Source organism: Chiloscyllium punctatum, chromosome 33, assembly GCF_047496795.1.
Source record: "Chiloscyllium punctatum isolate Juve2018m chromosome 33, sChiPun1.3, whole genome shotgun sequence".
Classification (NCBI taxonomy): domain Eukaryota; kingdom Metazoa; phylum Chordata; class Chondrichthyes; order Orectolobiformes; family Hemiscylliidae; genus Chiloscyllium; species Chiloscyllium punctatum.
This window is the reverse complement of record NC_092771.1, coordinates 27,405,691-27,429,378: the sequence shown is the minus strand read 5'-3', so window position 1 is coordinate 27,429,378 and position 23,688 is coordinate 27,405,691. Positions and strand designations below refer to the sequence as shown.

The 23,688-nt window shown below is 44.0% G+C and overlaps 1 protein-coding gene across 3 annotated transcripts in view; it reads right to left on the bottom strand.

Annotated features, from left to right (window-relative positions):
- The window catches only part of trip4 (thyroid hormone receptor interactor 4), a 144,211-nt gene that overhangs the window by 113,621 nt on the left and 6,902 nt on the right, over positions 1 to 23,688 (bottom strand). For 2 of the 3 annotated variants that reach the window (XM_072553222.1, XM_072553224.1), the window contains exons 1-3: positions 16,484 to 16,648; positions 4,559 to 4,728; positions 3,820 to 3,956 (exon numbers count right to left, since the gene is read on the bottom strand). In XM_072553222.1, coding sequence (XP_072409323.1) covers positions 3,820 to 3,956; positions 4,559 to 4,728; positions 16,484 to 16,614 — 438 coding nt within the window. In that variant the 5' untranslated portion in view covers positions 16,615 to 16,648. Of the gene's footprint in view, positions 1 to 3,819; positions 3,957 to 4,558; positions 4,729 to 16,483; positions 16,649 to 23,688 lie in introns of those variants that run through there. The other variant, XM_072553223.1, reaches the window with a different exon arrangement.

The window sequence follows — 23,688 nt, the reverse complement described above, 5'->3', positions numbered from 1 at the left end:
TCTACTTCAGGAAGTTGCAGAACTCCACTGTTGAATACGTTTTAAGGCTAACACAGCGAGATTATTGGGCTCAGGGAATTAATGAATGCAGGAAGTGTGCAGGAATGTTGATTTGAAGCCAAAGGCAAATCATGATCATAGGTTACAGGATTCTGTGGTCTAGTTATGTTCCTGCGGTCAACACTTGCATTCTTGAACATTGACACCAATGATTTCATTCCAATTTGCCTGTTCCTCACAGAGAATCCATCCAGTTTAGATTAGATTACTTACAGTGTGGAAACAGGCCCTTCGGCCCAACAAGTCCACACCGACCCACCAAAGCGCAACCTACCCAGACCCATTCCCCTTCATTTACCCCTTCACCTAACACTACGGGCAATTTAGTATGGCCAATTCACTTAACCTGCACATTTTTGGACTGTGGGAGGAAACCCACGCAGTCAGGGGGAGAATGTGCAAACTCCACACAGACAGCTGCCTGAGGCGGGAATTGAACCCGGGTCTCTGACGCTGTGAGGCAGCAGGGCTAACCACTGTGCCACTGTGCCGTTTATAACACTTTCTGCTGGTGAGAACTAAAGGAGCAGTTCTGAAGAATGTTGAGACTTGGCAGATTTCATGAGTAAAGTCCAAGCTAGACAGTGCATATGTTAACATTGGGAGGGTTTATTACCTGAATCTTTTAAAACGAAAAGGATTTGCCCAATGTACCAGGTTTCATCAGCCTTGGATTTCAAATGCATTCAATTTCCAAAGTCATGTGTAGCAGAGGCAGATTGCACTGTTGCAACTGTGAAGTAAAATATTAACATTTTCCTGAAATGTTGAACTCCTGTCGACATCTAGAAAGGCAGCAGTAATGAAACGTATTGCAGCCATCTCTGAATGTCCTCACAAAGAAACATAGCAAGCTGGACAAGTGCAAGGAGTTGAGACCGGCTTGCTGCTTGGTTCCTTAATTATAGTAATCATTGGGCTATCATTATACAGCACTACATGGGTGACCATGTATTTTTGAAAAGTAAAAATGTAGGACAAGTTTTTATATGGTTTGTGGGCAAAGAATAAAAAAAATCTACTTGTCTCTTCCAAAGCATCTTGTATCCACTGTAAGTTTCCAACCCTTTACCTTAAATAACATTCCTCAGCAAAAACAAAAGCTCCAAAATGATCAGAGTAAAGGAGACACCAACAAGCAAAAGAAAATGCATAATTTAATGACAGAAGGCAGAGATGGACTTAAAAGCCCTTCTCACTTTAAACATTATTAAATTAAGGTTACACCACATCTGAAAATGCATAGGAAGTGCTTCTGTTAATGTTTTGGGACACACTATTGACTTTGTTAAAAAGTGAACACATTTTCATCTTGAAACAGCACAATTCCTTTAGTGCTGACATTGCAGCTGAGCTAAAAACCTAAGGATTAACACAGTGTCAGGGTGGCAGTCAAACAGAAATTGGACCAGAATCTTACAGGTTAGCACAAAGCGATGAATCCATCTCATCTTTGCTGGCTCTTTCAAAGGGCTAGTCAATTTGTTCCACTATCCTGCACTTTTCCTATGACCTACAGATTTTTTCCCTTCAGATGTAAATCAAATTTCTTTTTAAACGTTGCTGCTGTATCTACTTTCACCAGCCTTTCAGGCAGCACATTCAAATAATTATGATCCACTAAGTAAAAACAAATTCTAATCTCTCCTCCTGATTCTTTTTCCTGGATTCTGGGATTGGATTTGTACACTGGCGCTGCTCAAGATGCACAAATCTGAATGCGCCAAAGACAGGAATGTATTTAACGGTGATGCTCCCAATCGTTGTCTAGCCTGGCACCATTCACTTTGATGGCTGATCTCTGACCAGCAGCTGCAGAATTGGGCCCAGAAGTCATCATAGTCATTGAGTATGGAAGAAATGCATCCATGCCAACCAGGTTTCCTTAACCAAACTAGTCCCACTTTTCTGTGTTTGGCCCATATCCTTCTAAACCCTTCCTCTTCATATACCTATCCAAGTGTCTTTTAAATGTTCTAACTGTACCCATCTCGATCACATCCTGACTGCTTGATCCATATATGCACTATCCTTTATGTGAAGAAATTGCTCATCAGGTTCCTTTTAAATTTTGCCCCTCTCATCTTAAACCTGTGTCTCTAGTTTTGGACTCCTTTGGCCTAGGCACAAGACCTTGGCAATTCACCTTATCTATGCCATTCAAGTTTTTATACATCTCTAAGTTCACTTCTCAGCCTCCTACACTCCAGGGGAAACAAGTCCCAGCCCATCAGCCTCTCCTTATAACTGAAACATTCCAGTGTTAGTAACATCCTTGTTAATCTTTTTTGCACCACTTGAATAACATCTTTCTTATAACAGGGTAACCAGAATTGTACGCATTACCAACGTCTTGTATAGTCGTAACATGATGTCCCAACTCTTGTACTTAATGCTCCGACCGATGAAGGCAAGCATGCCAAATGCCTTCTTGATCACCCTGTTTACATGTGATGTCAATTTCAAGGAACTATATAACTGTCCCTCTGGGTCTCTCTGTTTGACAACACTCCCCAGGGTCCTACCATTAACTGCACAAACCCTGCTCTGGTTTGTCTTACCAAAATGCAACACCTTGCATTTGTCTGAATTGATCTCCTTCTGCCATTCCTTGGCCCACTGGTCCAGTTGATCAAGATCCTGTTTTACTCTTAGATAAATTTCCAATCTGAACAGCAACCTTCTACCCCACCTTATATCTCCTACCATCAAGCCAATTTTGCATCCAATTGGCTAGCTCTCCCTCTGCCAAGTGATCTAACATTACTAATCAGTCTACCATATGAAATCTTTCCTAAAGCTATACAGTAAATTTGACAGTTAAAAGTGAGAGACATGGTTTCAGCTGATCATAGAATAGAATGCCTACAGTGTGAAAGCAGGCCATTCAGCCCATCGAGTTGGCACCAATTCTCCGAACAGCATCCCATTTTTACCCACACTCCTATCCTATCCCTACATTTCCCATGGCAAACCCACCTAGCCTTCACATCCCTAGACACTACAGGCAACTTAGCATGGTCAATCCACCTCAACTGCACATCTTTGGCCTGTGGGAGTAAACCAGAGCACCGGGAGGAAACTCACACAGACATGGGGGGAGTGTGCAAACTCCACACAGACAGTCATGCAAGGGTGGAATCAAATTGGAGTTCCTGGTACCTGTTAGGCAGCAGTGCTAACCACAGAGTAACCAAGCCACCCAAATGTCACTTCCAACTATGTTGAAATAGCACAACAATTTAATCAGAAAGGTGCAAACCAATTGTGGTAAATAAATAATTTTAAAGTTACACACTGCTCCTCGTTGAGACATATAGCCTACGTACTTGTCAACACACTGCCACTGAAATTTAGATACCACATTACTCATTAGCGTAGTAGGCAGAATGTCTTGTCTTAACAGCAGCATCCTAATAATGAAAAAAAATCACTCCCTTGTTTACTGCAAAGGACTGCCAGGAAACAGCTTACCTCAACAGCTTCTCACTTTTTCAAGACATCTTCCCTTTCCAGGTGAATGAGGGATAGATTATTCAAGGCCAAACAGAGGCTATAATTCCTTTCATGAGTTTGCAAAAGACCCTATTCCAGAGACCATAGGCTTAGTCTGAGATTAATCAGCTAACCAAGGTTGAGAATTCCTCTGTTCTACTCAGCCAAGAACATTGAGAGGGGTACAAAAGCTGAAAGAGTTTCATGGTCACTCCTCAAGAGCGGTCGACAGATGTGAAAAAGTTTGTTGCCTTCAGGGCTTACCTTCACCAGATCCATGGGTGTTTTAACCTCTTCTGCTGGCTGCTGGATCTCGGACACAAGCACTGGTTCTTGCTTGTTCCGACCTTTCCGCTTGGATTTCTTGAGCTGGTCACCTCCTTTCGATGAATCTGGAATCTCTACAGAGAGATAAAGCTGCAATTATATAGCACTTTTCACAACCTCAGCTCATTCCCAAATACTTTTCAGCAAGTAAAGTAAATTTTCAAGTGTACTCACTGTTGTAACGCAGAGATTGTGGAGCCAATTTGTGCACAATTGGACGGAAACCCTCATAAACAGGATCAAGAATGTACTGCTAGAAAAGCACAGCAGGAAACAGCAGCATCCGAGGAGCAGGAGAATTGATGTTTTGGACATAAGCCCTCCATCAGGATTCCTTGGATGCTGCCTGACCGGCTGTGTTTTTCCAGCACCACACTCTCGACTCTGATCTCCAGCATCTGCAGTCCTCACTTTCTTCTCATAAACACTATGCCATATTGACAAACTACCTGAAGAAGGGCTCATGCCCGAAACGTCAATTCTCCTGTTCCTTGGATGCTGCCTGACCTGTTGCGCTTTTCCAGCAACACATTTTCAGCTCTGATCTCCAGCATCTGCAGTCCTCACTTTCGCCATATTGACAAAATAATCTAATTTGTGACATGAGACGTTGTAGACTTCCAAAAATTAGACAATTTAAGGGCAAGGACTACAGATGTGTTAGATTTAGACTCACCATCTTTTTTTCTGTATAACTGCACTTGTCCAGCAGCAAGCAACTCTTGTGATTTCTTCCATCTTTTCAGAAGCTCATCGATGAAAATACGTTTCTTCCCTTCGGTTCCTTGAATCAAGTCAGCAACATAATCTTCAATCTCCTCTGCACTCTCAATTGACAGGACATACCTGGGCGGAAAAGAAAAATATTCCATACAGTTGAGGAATGAAGGGTGAACAAACGAAACTTTGTGTTTGGGGTATCAACTAATTGAAGTTATTTTCCCCACCCAGGTAACCCTAAGATAAACAGTGCAGGCGCTAATTAATACACACAATCTCAAGCACATAAAGAACCCCACTCCACTAAAAAATGCAAGTTAGAGTAAATGCTGTTCCATCAAAAAGGTTAAAAATGATTAAACTGAATCCTGCACTCTTCCTTTAACAAACATACTCATACATATAACACTGTGGACATAGGAGTGGGTAGATGAAAAAAAGACTCATGTCGAATGCACCTACCATCCTTAAAAGTCTCAAAATTAGAACAAGGCCCTTCAAGAATGAAATCCGGAAGCACTGATCCATGAAAAAGGTAATAAGAATGTGGATAATCTCCTTCAAGACTACAGGTGCTGGGAAACAATTGAGTTCACCAAGACTGAGATTATCAGTTTTTTTTTGTTAGATATGGATATCAAGACATATAAATGAAAGGCAAGCGAATGGAATTGGGATGAAGCCATGATATAATCAAACAGCCGAAGAAGTTAATAGTGCCCTTCTTTTTCTGATGTCCTTAGCTATGGAGCTATGAGGGAGGAGCTGGCCAAAGTTCAATGGTTCAATACCTTAGCAGGGACGACAGTGGAGGAACAATGGCAGATATTTCTGGGTATAATGCAGAAGGTGCAGGATCAGTTCATTCCAAAAAGGAAGAAAGATCCTGAGGAAGCATGGGTGGCCGTGGCTGAAGAGGGAAGTTAAGAAACATATAAAGTCAAAAGAGAAAAAAGTATAACATAGCAAAGATGAGTGGGAAAACGAAGGACTGGGAAGCTTTTAAAGAACAACAGAGGATTACTAAGAAGGAAATACACAGAGAAAAAATGAGGTACCAAGGTAAACTGGCCAAAAATATAAAGGAGGATAGTGAAAGCTCTTTTAGGTATGTGAAAGGGAAAAAAATGGTTAAGACTAAATTGGGCCCTTAAAGACAGAAACAGGGGAATATATTACAGGGAACAAAGAAATGGCAGAAGAGTTGAATTGGTACGTCAGATCTGTGTTCATTGGGGAAGACACAAGCAATCTCCCTGAGGTAACAGTGGCTGAAGGACCTGAACTGAAGGGAATTTATATTTGCCAGGAATTGGTGTTGGAGAGACTGTTAGATCTGAAGGCTGATAAGTTCCCGGGAGCTGATGGTCTACATCCCAGGGTACTGAAGGAGGTGGCTCTAGAAATCGTGGATGTGTTGGTGATTACTTTCCAGAGTTCGATAGATTCGGGATCAGTTCTTGCAGATTGGAGGATGGCTAATGTTGTACCACTTTTTAAGAAAAGAGCGAGAGAGAAAGGAGGAAATTATAGACCAGTTAGTCTGACCTCTGTGGTGGGAAAGATGCTGGAGTCTATTATAAAGGATGAAATTACGGCACATCTGGATAATAGTAACAGGATAGGTCAGAGTCAGCATGGATTTATGAAGGGGAAATCATGCTTGACTAATCTTCTGGAATTTTTTGAGGATGTAACTCGGAAGATGGACAAGGGAGATCCAGTGGATGTAGTGTACCTGGACTTTCAAAAAGCCTTTGATAAAGTCCCACATAGGAGGTTAGTGAGTAAAATTAGGGCGCATGGTATTGGGGGCAAAATACTGACTTGGATTGAAAATTGGTTGGCTGACAGGAAACAAACAGTAGTGATAAACGGCTCCATTTCGGAATGGCAGGCAGTGACCAATGGGGTACCGCAGGGATCAGTGCTGGGACCGCAGCTTTATACAATATATATTAATGATATAGAAGATGGTATTAATCGTAACATGAGCAGATTTGCTGATGATACTAAGCTGGGTGGCAGGGTGAAATGTGATGAGGGTGTTAGGAGATTACAGGGTGACCTGGACAGGTTAGGTGAGTGGACAGATGCATGGCAGATGCAGTTTAATGCGGATAAATGTATGGTTATCCACTTTGGTGGCAAGAACAGGAAGGCAGATTACTACCTAAATGGAGTTAAGTTAGGTAAAGGGGCAGTACAAAGAGATCTGGGTGTTCTTGTACACCAGTCAATGAGGGCAAGCATGCAGGTACAGCAGGGAGTGAAGAAAGCTAATAGCATGCTGGCCTTCATAACAAGAGGGATTGAGTATAGAAGCAAAGAGATTCTTATGCAGCTGTACAGGGCCTTGGTGAGACTGCACCTGGAATACTGTATGCAATTCTGGTCTCCAAATCTGAGGAAAGACATTCTGGCTATTGAGGGAGTGCAGCGTAGGTTCACGAGGTCGATTCCTGGAATGGCAGGACTATCTTATGTTGAAAGATTGGAGCGACTGGGCTTGTATACCCTTGAGATTAGAAGACTGAGAGGGGATCTGATTCAGACGTACAAGATTATTAAAGAATTGGACACTCTGAAAGCAAGAAGCATGTTTCCGGTGAAGGGCGAGTCCCGAACCAGAGGACACAGCTTAAAAATAAAGGGTAGGCCATTTAGGACAGAGATGAGGAGAAACTTCTTCACCCAGAGAGTGGTGGGTGTGTGGAATGCTCTGCCCCAGAAGGCAGTGGAGGCCCAGTCTCTGGATTCGTTTAAGAAAGAGTTAGACAGAGCTCTCAAGGATAGTGGAATCAAAGGTTATGGGGATAAGCCAGGAACAGGATACTGATTAAGGATGATCAGCCATGATCATATTGAATGGTGGTGCAGGCTCGAAGGGCAGAATGGCCTACTCCTGCACCTATTGTCTATTGCAGGTGCAATGATAATGGAGTGACCATACTTGCGCGGAGTATCAAAATGGATTAATCACAATCAATTAGTTAACTACAGACCGATACAGACCCAAGGAATCTCAGTGGTGGGAAAGATGCTGGAGTCAATTATAAAGGATGAAATTAAGTCACATCTCCAGTGAGGGAGAGTTTTAAAACAAGAGTTTCACTGAATCATGCTACACTTACGACATCACATTGATTCATGTACAGTATCCCTTAAATGTTATTTACTGAAAGTCATCCATCTAAATTGCTTTGACTAAATCAATACCAACTGAGTTCACCATGTCACAACGGAACCTGTTCTACAGACAAACCACAGCCACTCAAATAATGATTGTACAAATGAGTTTTGAATTTATCCTCCTTCAAATACAGTTTTTGTCCTTTAGCTCTACTGTTGTGATTAAGAGAAAATAGCTTCTATTTGCTTTGGAACCCAAATACAGTAATCATATCTCTTACAATTGATGTGTCATACATTACGCTCTCATCAGCTTCTATTCTGATCTATCCAGAGGTAGTCATAAAACCATTCATGTCCTCATTATCTTTGGAGTTCTCTAAAGACGTATAATAGACCGCCTGGTTTTGCTGATCTGCCTTCTGCAACACCATGAGAAAAGATCTATTTCATAAGTAATCCCAGCAACCTCACCACCAACACACACACACTATGCCCCCCTGAAAAAAAAACAGACACACACAAACTGGCTCTTAACTCTCAGACTGCTTGCCTAACATTCAGCTGCAGATGAACAAAAATGCTCCCCAACAAAGATGAGTCGGCTAAAGCCACTGTCATGAATCCCCACCAAAACTCCATTTTCCAATCATTGATTCCATCCCTCTTCCCAGGAACTGTCTGAGGCAGAACCAGACTCTTTCCATCCCTGGTGTTTGACCATATATTCCATCCACCATCACCTGCTTCCACTTCCTTACTGTCATCAATCTGCACACACCTGATGCAGAAACCATCATCCATGTCTCTCTCAATACATTGATTCCAAACCTGTTGAAGTATCTTGAGGTACCCAGTGGTCAAGATACGTGCCAGCGGACACCCCATGGTCCCCCAGTGCCTAATCACAAAAGAGGATCAGGTGGTCAGACATTACAATCCCCTCCATGGCCTGTTGACTGGGCCTTTTCATGGCAGTCTTTCTGCATATACAGTATCAACTTATTTAGACAGAAGCAGGAACACGATCACTCCGCCACAAGAATTCCCTTTTTTGAATTTAAACTCCATCAGATGCCTTTGTGGGATTTGAATCTGTGTTTTTAACTTAAGAAGTCAGGCAACAATTCAGATTTAAATTTCACATCCTTCCTGTGCCTTGCCCTCTCCTAGTACTGTAACGTCTTACAGTCCTACAACTCTCAGAGATATCTGTGCTCTAATAAATCTGGCTTCTTGAACATCTCTGGTTTCAAACCAGTCCACCACAGATTGTAACGCATCCAACTGCCAAGGGAGGAGACCCCGGAATCCATCCCTTAAAACGCCTTCCCACCTTCAGAAGTACGTTAAAACCTTCTTCCTTTGATCAAGTTTGAGTCATCTGTTTTCCAAAATTTCAAATTTTTGTTTGGTAACGCCCCTATGAAGCACCTGATTGCATTATGCAAGTAAATGTTACTATCTCTGGAGCAAAGAGCAAATTAATTTATATCTGGCAATATCTGACAGGATCAGCCCATGAGGCTGAATGGCCTCCTCCAATCTGCGCCCAACATTAACGACTAGGTCTAAATGAGAAGAAAGGATATATTGGAATAGAAGTAGAGAGGGTAGTTAATATAAACAATTCTCTGCCACAAACCTTATTGTAGCAAAGACAATATTATTTCCAGAAGAAAGTTACATACATGTATATCCATAGTGGTCAACGATGACAGAATGAACCATCTCCAATTATCTGGGTTGACAGTTCTCACATAACTAAAGTTTGATTTCCACTAAATTCTTTTGCCCAACACAGGATAATAGATGCCAGACTGATCAGAGGGGAGATTTCCTCAATTGTCTTTCGCTAAATTGTTTCAACTCACTGCAAACTTTGGTTAATCATTTCTTTCCAAATTACCACATCTACAGGACATTTGTCTTGGGGAGGGCAAGCAACCAGAGTCATGGTCCATGTCAGTACCAGAGACTTAGGTAGAATGGGTGAACGAGACTTCAAGCAGTGAGCAAGGACACTGAAAAGCAAGACTTTCACTGTAGTCATCTCAGAGTTACTAGCTATCCCTTGTACTCACGAGCACAGAGACAGAAGAACTGACGGATTGAACACATGACGTGAAAACTGGTATATGACAGACAGCAAATGTCTGTGACATTCGGACTAGCTCTGGGGTAGGTGAGACTTGTACAAGATAGGTTGCATATTGACATGACTGAGACGAACATCCTCACAAGGCGATATGCTAGTGCTGTTGGGGACAGTTTAACCTAGATTAAGAGGGAGTGGATGTAGGTTTGCTCGTTAAGCTGAAAGGTTCATTTCCAGATGTTTCCTCACCCTACTATGTAACATTTTCAGTGGGCCTCAGGCGAAGCATTGCTGATAATTCCTACTTTCTACTTATATGTTTGGATTGGTGATGTCATTTCCTGTGCTGAAGTCACTTTCTGTTCCTTTTCTTAGGGGGTGGGAGATGGAATCTTTTAAGTTCATGAGCTGCTGTTTTAGTGTGTTGGTGGGTTTGTGGGCTACCACGATGCAGACAAAACACGTTCAGAAACTCTAGCCACTCTCCCCTACATCAAAGACATCTCAGAAATGACTGCCAGACTACTCAGAGCCCTTGGCATCATGGTAGCCCACAAACCCACCAACACACTAAAACAGCAGCTAATGAACTTGAAAGACCCTATCCAGACAACAAGCAAAACTAATGTCATTTACAAAATACCATGCAAGGACTGTAACAAACACAACATTGGACAAACAGGCAGAAAACTAGCCACCAGGATACATGAACATCAACTAGCCACAAAAAGACATGACTCTCTCTCAACTGGGACAACACATCCATCGTAGGACAAGCCAAACAAAGACATGCATGAAAATTCCTAGAAGCATGGCATTCCAACCGGAACTCTATCAACAAACACATTGAGTTAGACCCTATCTACCACCCCCTGAGAAAAGGAACAGGAAGTGACTTCACCACCGGAAATGACATCACCAACCCAAAGAACCCCAAACATATAAATAGAAAGCAGGAATTATCAGCAGTGCTTTGCCTGAGGCCCACTGAAGATGTTACCAAGTAGGGTGATGAAATATCTGGAAATGAACCTTCCAGCTCAGCGAGCAAACCTACCTCCAGAACCTCAACCTGAGCTACAAGTTTTCTCAAAACTCATTAAGAGGGAGGTCAAATTCAAGAAAAGCAAAACTAGTAAAACTAGTCGGTTCTGCTATAACATGGTAGTTCCATTCTCATCCAACCCCGTGTAATAAGAAAACTGCATAAAAGCAGCACCATTAAACTAATGGGGTAGGAGCCGTATTATAAGCAATACACACTTTAAAGGTTTGTGCATTAGAGAGTGTCTGCAATTCATCAATCCTGTTGAAGCAAACTCGCATTAATGAGAGGCGCATTATAGCAGAACGACCTAAAGTAAGCAAAAGACAGACGTATAAATACCAAACCTTAAACTGAATCAAAATGGAGAACAGTGTTAAAAAGGTTCTCTACCTGAATGCACATAGCGTTTACAAAAGGTTGATGAGTTGAGTAAAAAATTGAAGTAAATGGATACGATTTAACTACCATGACAAAAATGTGGCGACAGGATAACTTAAGAGGGAGGATATTCTGCAAATAAGAGGAATAGGGAGTGCTGGAGATGTACAACACGGAAACAGACCCTTCGGTCCAACCCGTCCATGCCGACCAGATATCCCAACCCAATCTAGTTCCACCTGCCAGCACCCGCCCACATAGCCCTCCAAACGCTTCCTATTTATATACCCATCCAGATGCCTTTTAAATGTTGCAATTGTACCAGCCTCTACCAATTCCTCTGGCAGGTCATTCTATACACGTAACACCCTCTGCATGAAAACATTGTCCCTTAGATCTCTTTTATATCTTTCCCCTCTCACCCTAAACCTATGCCCTCTACTTCTGGACTGCCCCAACCCAAAGAAAAGACTTTGTCTATTTATCCTATCCACGCCTCTCATGAATTTATTAACCTCTATAAGGTTACCCCTCAGCCTCTGAGGCTCCAAGCAAAACAGCCCCAGCCTATTCAACCTCTCCCTATAGCTCAAATCCTCCAACCCTGGCAACATCCTTGTCAATCTTTTCTGAACCCTTTCAAGTTTCACTACATCTTTCCGATAGGAAGGAGACCAGAACTGTACACAATATTCCAACAGTGGCCTAACCAATGTCCTGTACAGCTGCAACATGATCTCCCAACTCCTGTACTCAATACTCTGCCCAATAAAGGAAAGCATACCAAACACTTTCTTCACTATCCTATCTTCCTGAGACTCTACTTTCAAGGAGCTATGAACCTGCACTCCAAGGTCTCTTTGTTCAGCAACTTGCCCCAGCACCTTACCATTAAGTGTATAAGTCCTGCTCAGATTTGCTTTTCCAAAATGCAGCACCTCACATTTATCAAAATTAAACTCCATCTGCCACTCCTCAGCCCACTGGCTATCTGATCAAGATCCTGTTGAAATCTGAGGTAACCCTCTTCGCTATCCACCACACCTCCAATTTTGGTGTCATCTGCTAACTTACTAACTATACCTCTTATGCTCCATCCAAATCATTTATATAAATGACGAAAAGTAGTGGACCCAGCACTGATCCTTGTGGCACTCCACTGGTCACAGGCCTCCAGTCTGAAAAACAACCCTCCACCACCACCCTCTGTCTTCTACCTTTGAGCCAGTTCTGTATCCAAATGGCTAGTTCTCTCTGTATTCCATGAGATCTAACCTTGCCGAACGCCTTACCGAAGTCCATATAGATCACATCTACTGTTCTGCCCTCAGCAATCCTCTTTGTTACTTCTTCAAAAAATGTAATCAAGTTTGTGAGACATGATTTCCCACGCACAAAGCCATGTTGACTATCCCGAATCAGTCCTTGCCTTTCCAAATACATGTACATCCTGTCCCTCAGGATTCCCTCCAACAACTTACCCATCACCAACGTCAGGCTCACTGGTCGATAGTTCCCTGGCTTGTCCTTACCACCCTTCTTAAACAATGGCACCACGTTAGCCAACCTCCAGTCTTCCAGCACCTCACCTGTGACTATCGATGATACAAATATCTCAGCAAGAGGCCTAGCAATCACTTCTCTAGCTTCCCACAGAGTTCTCGGGTACACTTGATCAGGTCCTGGGGATTTATCCATCTTTACCCGTTCCAAGACATCCAGCACGTCCTCCTCTGTAATCTGGACATTTTGCAAGATGTCACCATCTATTTCCCTACAGTCTATATCTTCCATATCCTTTTCCACAGTAAATACTGATGCAACATATTCATTTAGTATCTCCCCCATTTTCTGAGGCTCCACACAAAGGCTGCCTTGCTGATCTTTGAGAGGCCCTATTCTCTCTCGAGTTACCCTTTTGTCCTTAATATATTTGTAAAAACCCTTTGGATTCTCCTTAATTCTATTTGACAAAGCTATCTCATGTCCCTGTTTTGCCCTCCTGATTTCCTTCTTAAGTATACTCCTACTTCCTTTATACTCTTCTAAGGATTCACTCGATCTATCCTGTCTATACCGGACATATGCTTCCTTCTTTTTCTTAACCAAACCCTCAATTTCTTTAGTCATCCAGCATTCCCTATACTTACCAGCCTTCCCTTTCACCCTGACAGGAATCTACTTTCTCTGGATTCTTGTTATCTCATTTCTGCAGGCTTCCAATTTTCCAGCCGTCCCTTTACCTGCAAACATCTGCCTCCAATCAGCTTTCGAGAGTTCTTGCCTAATACTGTCAAAATTGGCCTTCCTCCAATTTAGAACTTCAACTTTTAGATCTGGTCTGTCCTTTTCCATCACTATTTTAAAACAAATAGAATTATGGTCACTGGCCCCAAAGTGCTCCCCCACTGACACCTCAGTCACCTGCCCTGCCTTATTTCCAAAGAGTAGGTCAGGTTTTGCACCTTCTCTAATAGGTACATCCACATATTGAATCTGAAAATTGTCTTGTGCACACTTAAGAAATTCCTCTCCATCTAAACCTTTAACACTATGGCAGTCCCAGTCTATGTTTGGAAAGTTAAAATTCCCTACCATAACTACCTTATTATTCTTACAGATAGCGGAGATCTCCTTACAAGTTTGTTTCTCAATTTCCCTCTGACTATTGGAGTGGGGAGGGGGTCTATAATACAATCCCAATAAGGTGATCATCCCTTTCTTATTTCTCAGTTCCACCCAAATAACTTCCCTGGATGTATTTCCGGGAATATCCTCCCTCAGCACAGCTGTAATGCTATCCTTTATCAAAAATGCCACTCCCCCTCTTCTCTTGCCTCCCTTTCTATCTTTCCTGTAGCATTTGTATCCCGGAACATTAAGCTGCCAGTCCTGCCCAACCCCGAGCCATGTTTCCATAATTGCTACGATATCCCAGTCTCACGTACCTAACCATGCCCTGAGTTCATCTGCCTTCCCTGTTAGGCCCCTTGCATTGAAATAAATGCAGTTTAATTTATTGGTCCTACCTTGTCCCTGACTGTTTGACTCACTTCTGTTCTCAGCTGTACCCATCTCAGATCGATCTCTTTCCTCACCATCTCCCTGGGACAACCCCCCCCAACCACCACTAGTTTAAATCCTCCCGAGCAGTTCTAGCAAATATCCCTGCCAGTATATTTGTCCCCTTCCATTTTAGGTGCAATCTGTCCTTCTTGTACAGGTCACTTCTACCCCAAAAGAGATTCCAATGATCCAAAAATATGAATCCTTCTCCCATACACCAGCTCCTCAGCAATGCATTCATCTGCTCTATCCTCCTATTCCTGCCCTCACTAGCTCATAACTCTGGGAGTAATCCATATATTACTACCCTTGTTGGCAGTCAGGCAATGGCTAATATTTAAAGAAACACTATGAGGTTTATAACAGATATACTTTCTTCTAAAGGTGCAAACACCCGAACAGAAAGGTGAATCAATTGTGGCTAATGAAAGAAATTAAACAGTACACGAGATCAAAGGAAGTGACTTACAATAATACCTGACATAGTGGTAAGCCTGAGGTTTGGGAACAATTTATGCCTAGCAAAGGAGGGCCAAGGAACTGATAAGTGAAAGGAGAATATTGACAGAAGTTAGCAAGGAGAATAAAAAGGAGGGACGGTAAAGCTAGTACCAATATGTGAAAGGAAAAAATTTAGCAAAAATAAATGTGAGACGTTAACAACTGGAGACAGGAGAATTTAAAGTGGAAAAATTAAAGTTACTTTATATCTATATTTCAAACAAATAGAAAATCATCTCAAAATATCAGGCAACCAAAGGACTTGAGCAACAAAAAAAGCTTAAAAAAAAATTCATCAAGAGTTAGCAGATGAAAAATTAGCTGGACTGAGAGATGGCAAATCTCTTTGACAAGACAAGCTCCTTCCCAGAGCATTGGAAGTAGCAACAGAATAGTGTAGATGCATTGTAATTATCTTTCGTAACTATAGAATTTCTGTCCAACTTTCAAGACTTGAGGCCATGGGGGGGGAATTAGTTGCCTCAAGTGGGTACTCATGATGGCGGAAGTGGGTAAAACAGATGCTGGAGATTACAGTCAAGATTATAGTGGTGCTGGAAAAGCACAGCAGGTCAGGCAGTATCCTAGGAGTGGGAGAATCGACATTTCAGGCAAAAGTCCTCCACCTGGGTACTCAGCATGTAGAGGTGGTGGTACTGGAGGTGGTGGTACTGGAGGTGGTGGGGGAGAGGGGGGAAGGGGGGAGAGGGGGGAAGGGGGGAGAGGGGGGAAGGGGGGAGAGGGGGGAAGGGGGGAGAGGGGGGAAGGGGGGAGAGGGGGGAAGGGGGGAGAGGGGGGAAGGGGGGAAGGGGGGAAGGGGGGGGGGGGAAGAGAGGGGGGGGGGGAGGAGGGGGGGGGGGAAGAGAGGGGGGGGGGGGAGAGGAGGAGGGGGGGGAGAGGAGGGGGGGGGAGAGGAGGGGGGGGGGGAGAGGAGGGGGGGGGGGAGAGGAGGGGGGGGGAGAGGAGGGGGGGGGGGAGAGGGGGGGGGGGGAGAGGAGGGGGGGGGAGAGGAGGGGGGGGGAGAGGAGGGGGGGGGGGAGAGGAGGGGGGGGGGAGAGGAGGGGGGGGGGAGGGGGAGGGAGAGGAGGGGGGGGAGGGGGGGGGGGGGGGGAGGAGGGGGGGGGGAGAGGAGGGGGGGGGGAGAGGAGGGGGGGGGAGAGGAGGGGGGGGGGAGAGGAGGGGGGGGGGAGAGGAGGGGGGGGGGAGGGGAGGGGGGGGGGAGGGGAGGGGGGGGGGAGAGGAGGTGGGGGGAGAGGAGGGGGGGGGGGAGGGGAGGGGGGGGGGAGGGGAGGGGGGGGGAGGGGAGGGGGGGGGAGAGGAGGTGGGGGGAGGGGGGGGGGGGAGGGGAGGGGGGGGGAGGGGAGGGGGGGGGGGGGAGGGGAGGGGAGGGGGGGGAGTGGAGGGGAGGGGGGGGGGAGGGGAGGTGGAGGGGAGGTGGAGGGGGGGAGGGGAGGTGGAGGGGCGGGAGGGGGGCGGGGAAGGGGGCGGTGGAGGGGCGGGGGGGGCGGTGGAGGGGCGGGGGGGGCGGGGAGGGCGGGTGGGGGTGGGGAAGAGGGGGTGGGGGTGTGTGGGGGATGGGGAGGGAGGGACATGAACCCCAGGCCCTTGCTTCGCTCTTGTGGAGATTGTAGAGATGGCGGCCGCCAGCCCTGACTTACTGAATCAACTCCTCATTCACTTCCAGGCTGAACTTCCGAACTAGCTCCTCCTGGCACCAGCGCAATAGAGACTCCGCATCACCACTCATCTTCCCTCCGCCACTACCACCTTCAGTCCGCGCAGCAGCCATTGAACCGACCCGGAAATATTTCAATCGCGGACACAACCCACGTAAACGGTGCAGCTCCTGTCTGTGCCCCGGACAAACTGCTCCCCTGGCTCCGCACTAACGTTCCGATCACAAAGACATCCAAGTGTTGTCTGAGTGAGCCCTTCCTTCACTCAAATCAAGAACCTTTATCTTCTAGAGAATGCCAAGGTAAATCAAGAACAGGATACATTATACTAAATAATTCAGTTTATTCTAACGACAGTGACTATATTAGAAAGGGGTTTGATAATGTGTTATTTCAAAAACGGCATGCACCTTCCAGACATCATTTTTTGCTTTGGTTGTGACAATCATTCATAATGTGACAACTTTTGTTTTAAATTTTAGAATATCCAAGACATCTTTCCCTCTGCTCTTCTTCAACATAGTGCGATGTGGGATCTATTAAATTCACCAGAAGGGCTTTTGCCCGAAACGTCGATTTTCCTGCTCCTGGAATGCTGCCTGACCTGCTCTGCTTTTCCAGCATCACTCTGACCTTCAGCATCTGCAGTACCCACCTCTGCCCATTCATCAGAAGAGGTAGGCCATACCTCAGTCGCACATCTTATCTGAAGAATAGCACCTCCACCACCATGCAATGCTCCCTCAGTACTGTATTAGAATACCAACCAATGATTTTCTGATCTCAACCTCTGGAGGAAACCTCGAACTTTGTGATTCAGTGTGCTACCAACTGAGCCACAGCTACGTCATTGGGCTGTGTTTCACAAACTGGCAGCATGAAGATTACAAGATTGATGGTAGGCATCAGGTGAGTTCAACCTTGTTCAGAGGAAATTTTGATTTTAAAAAAGTTCTACTGTGACAACAAAGGATACAAAGATACCAGATCACTCACATATTGATTATTCTATAGATTCAGATGGGGGGGATCGGTGATTAATAACCTATTTGAAAAAGAGCTATCAAATCCAAAAGGTTTGTGAATATTTTTTCAGTTACTACTCCATGGATAAGGAGTATTTCACCTGTGTTGTCACTCCAAATTGCAAGCCTAAAATGTGTGTTATTTTTCTAGCTGCTTTGGCTTAGTGGTAACAGTACTTTAGAAGTCTAAAACTTCAGGTTCCAAATTGGAGATTTGGTTCGAAAATCTCATTTGGCATTCACAATATAATACTAAGGAAGTAATTTCAGGCAATATGTTAAGTTCAGGCAGAAAACCAGGTAGGATTTTGATGTCCTTCAAGATGAAATAGCGTATTGCCATTTATGACCTGAGCTCAGACACAAAGGACAGTCACATGGGAGAAATATAGAGAAGGGAAGCATGGATAGTTTCAATCAACCTGTTCAGATGCATGATGGTACACCTCTGATGCAAGTGGGACTTGAATCTCAGTGTCTTGGCCAGGGGTATGGACACTATCACTGCACCGGAAGAGGGTGCTCCCGAGTCTGCTTTTTAAAAAATTAATCTATTTTTCTAATCAACCTGTTCAAACATATTATTACACACCTCTAGTGCAAGTGGAACTTGAACTCAGATCTTGTGGCTTTTGGCAGCATATTCAAAAGCAAAAATGAAGATCAGCTGACTTTGAAAATGAGGCCAGGTGTGTCCAGTTTGGGTTTTAAGCTTGCCCAAAACACGGAGAACTGCAGAGTGTTAAATGTTGCAGGGTCATATCATTGTTGGAAAAAGTGATTTAGAGGAAGACTTTTTCAGACTCACTGATTTTGGACCATGTTATATTTCATAGACACATGAATGTTGCTGAGAGGATTCAAATCAATAACATCTAAACTCTTAATTACCAATACATGATTAAACAGGAACAGCAAACAATGATGTACAATATAACAATGGCCTTTTGTACTGCACCTTATCATGTAGGTTGTGATTGAATCATGTTTCCATATGTGCATTGCATTTTGTGCATCTCTGGAGAGAGTTAATTTTGCTGGAGGTGCTGGCATGTGGGTTGCCTTTTATGCACTGGTTTTCGGCTACTTGCTGTGTGTTTTTATTTGTAGGATTATGATGTGGTTTATTTTGTTGGTTCTGTGTACTGCTTTTCCAGTTGGTTATGGAAGGGACTTTGTTTTTGAGACCCTTTTTGTTGTAGTTTTTTTTATTGTTAACTGTTAGTGTCATGCATATGGCCTCTCAGGTAGGTGCCCACTGGGGGTTGGGACCAAGGCTGTAGGACCTCTTACCATGCAAGAGTTCCTGCTAGTCACCCCCACACACTGAGGCTCAAGAGACTGGGTGGAACAGGCATACCCACAGCTGTTATTAGAAAACATTATAACAAGTGTCCAAGTGGTTCTTGAGCCAGCTGGCCACAGCCAGTGGATTTGGGAGGCACTCACCCATTGTACTCTATGCTACTCTCTCCCCACCCCCACCCTCCTCTAGCTTATCTCTCTCTCCACGCTTCAGGCTCACTGCCTTTATTCCTGATGAAGGGCTTTTGCCCGAAACGTCAATTTCGCTGCTCGTTGGATGCTGCCTGAACTGCTGTGCTCTTCCAGCACCACTAATCCAGTAACTGGCTCTTGAGGTGTCTGGCCACAGCCAGTATGCCTTAGGCTCCTGACTCTTGGGGAAAAAAACAAAAGTATAACAACTGCCTACCATTTACACAGATATTTTGTTGGCCTAGTCATCTGTCAGTCAAATTGGACCATAAGCTAATTGGATAAGTAAATTACTTCATGCATAAAATTATATCCAACAGATAACAAAATTAACATTGGAGTGCAGAGATGGAACATGGTTTAAAGGCAAAATAAAGTTGTCATAGTCCCAGAAGACCACAGGGCTGCTCTGTCATTGGACAGAGAAATGACTGGTGGTGGTTTAACCTAAGGGTCACCACATCTCAGACAAGATGAGAGGTCGAAGGGAGTTTTTCATGGTAACCTCAGCCAATGTGAGAATTGAACCCATTCTGTTGGTGTTACTCTGCATGACAAACCAGCTATCCAGCTGATGGTTCAGGATGGTATACATAGTTGCAACAAGGAGGAAAGTTTGAAGGAGCAATGATAGCATCAGCCAAATAGAAATAGGAAAATTATGATTTGACACAGATTGGAAAAGGGAAAGTTGAGTAAATTATGATTTGTCCTGACAAACTTTTCCTTTTGGTCTAATTTTAGTAAAATATTTTTACAAGTAAATGTTATTTCCTATGTATGTTTACTTCAGCATCTTCCATCATGCAGTGAAGGGGAATTTAACAGATATCTTCTGTAACTTCCATACTTTTGTCCATCAGTTGCAAAATGTACTTTTCGCCTCAGCAGACTTGTTTCAAAGTGAGAAGTGAAAGAGCTTCCCCTCCTTTCCATCTTGAACATGACAAGATAGAAAGTGAGGACTGCAGATGCTGGAGATCAGAGTCAAGAGTGTGGTGCTTGAAAAGCACAGCAGGTCAGACAGCATCCGAGGTTTGACGATTTGGGCAGTGATGAAGGGCTTATGTCCGAAACGTCGATTTTCTTGCTCCTCAAATGCTGCCTGACCTGCTTGACTAGATTCTGGATTAGTGGTGCTGAAAAAGCACAGCAGTTCAGGCAGCATCCGAGGAGCAGTAAAATCGACATTTCGGGCAAAGTTTTACCTGCATGACTAGATGTTGTTCAACCTTTGTCATGTCCAGTTCTATTGTTTGTCAACACTCTCCCACCCTCCTTTCTTTCTGTTAGCCTGGGGTGATCATGTTGATTGTGATGACAGGCCTTCTCAACTCTGGTGTTTCCACAACATATATGATCATTGTTTGACTAACGTTAGATACCTTTTTAGCAGCTGATTGATGGGTAGCGATTAAAGAAGTAAAGTATTCACAATGATCAAAACTATTTCCTTTATCTTACTTCAAATGTAAACATTGTGTAGATATGGACACTGAAATCATGTGCCCAATCTATAATTCAATAAATATTTTCCAAACAAAAATAGATTTTGTCTTAAGATCGTAGAGACGTACAGCACAAAAGCAGGTCCTTTGGTCCAACTCATCCATGCCAACCCTAAACTAATTTAGTCCCATTTGCCAGCACTTGGTCCATATCTCTCTAAACTCTTACTGTTCATATAGCCATCCAGATGCCTTTTAAATGTTGTCATTGTACCAGCCTCCACCACTTCTTCCAGCAGCTCATTCCACATATGCACCACCCGCTCTGCATGAAAAAGGTGTCCCTTAGGTCACCTTTAAATCTTTCCCCTCTGACCTTAAACCTATGCCCTCTAGTCCTTAGCAATACTTGTGACCAAAAACATTCATTCACAGTGAATTTACCATTCTCAATGCTTTGTTTGGCCTGCAACTTTCCATCTTAATTTGCTGAAAATAATGTTTAAAATTAATATCAAGGAGTGGCTCAGTGGTTAGCACTGCTGCCTCATAGCACCAAGAACCAGGGTTCGATTCCACCATTGGGCGACTGTCTGTGCAGAGTCTGCACATTCTCCCTGTATCTGTGTGGTTTTCCTCCAATACTCCGGTTTCCCCTCTTAACCCAAAGATGGGCAGGTTAGGAAGCTTACCCAGACGAAATCAAGGTTACACAGATAGGGGAGGGGGATGGGTCTGGGTGGGATGCTCTTTGGAGGGTTGGCATTACATCTTGGGCCAAATGGGATTCTATGATTATAATAGGCAACACAAAGGAACAATTATCCTTTGGATTACTGTCCAAACAGGAGGTTTGAGACTGGCCCAAAAGGAGGTAACTCCCACTGTAATAACTGCATCTGTCACAACTTTCCTTCCCCTCACCTCATGTAATAACATTAAAATAACAGGTTTTAAAGGTGGACCTAAAGATTTTCCTGCTGTATTTTCACTGTGTTAATTTTGTGGGTAATTGTTGTCAAATACACCCCTCTGGTCATTCGTAATTTTAATCTATCTTAATTATTGTAAAGTCAGTTTTTCTATGGAGTGTGTGTCAATATGTCGATAATTTAAAATGTTCTGCCATTCTCCTGGCCAATCCTGAACTTTCAAGTGAGTTTATTGAAAGATCAAGGTTTTTGTTTGTTGTGGGGGGAGGATTTGAAATGTTTGTTTACCCTCCCTGCACGTCTCAACGTCTCAAGTAGGGCCAATTTTCAACTGCAGTTGTCTTTTAAAAATTTCAAAAGCAAGTATGCAAATAAATCCCAAGAGAAAGCTACCAATTAAGGTTAGGAACAAAGGACATAGGAGCAACAAAAGAATGAAACTAGGCAGACCACCTAACATCAATCTAGGCACCTGAAAAGACAACAGCAGAAATAGCTCTATTGAGCCTGCAAAGTCATCCTTACTAACATCTGGGAGCTATTGTCAAAATTGGAGGGGGGGGGGGGGGGGGGGCGCAGTCTCATACACGGGTCAAGCAACAGCCTGATATAGTTGTACTCATGGAATCATGACTTGCAGACAATGCCTCAGACATCACCATCACCATCCCCAGATATGTTCAGTTCCACCAGCAGTAAAGACCCAGCAGGCATGGTGGCACTGAGGTATACAGTCAGGAGGGAATTGCCCCACAAGTCCTCAACATTGACTCTGGACCCCAAGAATTCTCATGGCATTACATTAAATACAGGCATAGAAACCTCCTGCTGACTATCATGTACTGTCTTCCCTTACCTGATGAATCAGTACTCCTCCATGTTGAACAATATTTGGAGGAAATACCGAGGGTGGCAAAGGTGTAAAATAAATTCTGGTTGGGAAATTTCAATGTCCACTAGAAAGAGTGGCTCAGTAGCAGCACTACTGATCCAAGGACATTGCCGCTAGACTGGGTCTGTGGCAGGTGTTGAGGGAAAAACTTACTTGACCTCATTGTTAGCAATCTGCTGGCTGCAGATGCATCTATCCATGACCATCTCGGTAAGAGTGACCAGGCCACAGTCCATGTGGAGATGAAGTCTCATCTTCACATAGAGATTATCTCGATTGTATTGTGTGGCATTACCACTGTGCCAAGTGGGACAGACTTTGAACAGATTCAGCAACTCCAGACTGGGCACTGAGGTACCATGTGCCATCAAAACCAGCATAATCTGCAATCTCGTGGCCTGCATAATCCCACTTAGCCAGGACTATGAAAGCCAGAGGATCAAGCTTGGTTCAATGGAAAGGGTATGCCAGAAGCAGTGTCAGGCATACCTGAGAATGAGGTGTCAACCTGTTGAAGCCACCAAATAGGACTACTTAAGTGCCAAACAGCAAAAGCAGCAAGTAATAGAATTAAGCAATCCTGCAAATCTGCAGAATTAAGCTCTGCAGTCCTGACAGCCATCAATTGTGGGGAACAATTAACAACTCACTGGAGGAGGAGGTTCCACAAATATCCCCATCCTCAATGATGGAAATGCCAAACACATCAGTGCAAAAGATTAGGCTGAAGCATTTGCAGCAATCTTCAGCCAGAAGTACCAAGTGATTGATCTATCTGAGCTTCCTCCAGTGCACCCCTGTATCACAGATGCCAGTCTTCAGCCAATTTGATTCACTCCACATGATCTCAAGAAACACTGAATGGAGACACTGGATAGTGCAAAGGCTATGGTGCCTGACAACATTTCAGCGATAGTACTGAAGACTTGTGTTTCAGAACATGCAGCACCTGTAGCTAAGTATTTCCAGTACAGTTAGAAAACCGGCATCTGACTGACAATGTGGAAAACTACCCAGGTATATCCTGTACACAAAAAAGTGGAACAAGTCAAATCACTGCCCATCAGTCTACCCTTAACCATCAATAAAATGATGGAATTTGTCATCAACAGTGCTATCAAGCAGCACCTGCTCACTAATGTTCAGTTTGGGTTTCCCCAGGGCCATTCAGCTCTTAATCTTATTCCAACCTTCAACCTTGACAAAAGAGGTGAACTCCTGGGGTGAGGTGTGAGTGACAGCCCTTGACATCAAGGCCACATTTGATTGAGTATGGAATCAATGAGCCCTAGCAAAATTGGAATCAATGGAAGCTAAGGGGCAAGCTCACCACCAGTTGGAGTCACACCTGGCATTTAGGAAGATGGTTGAAGTCGGTCATCTCAGCTTCAGA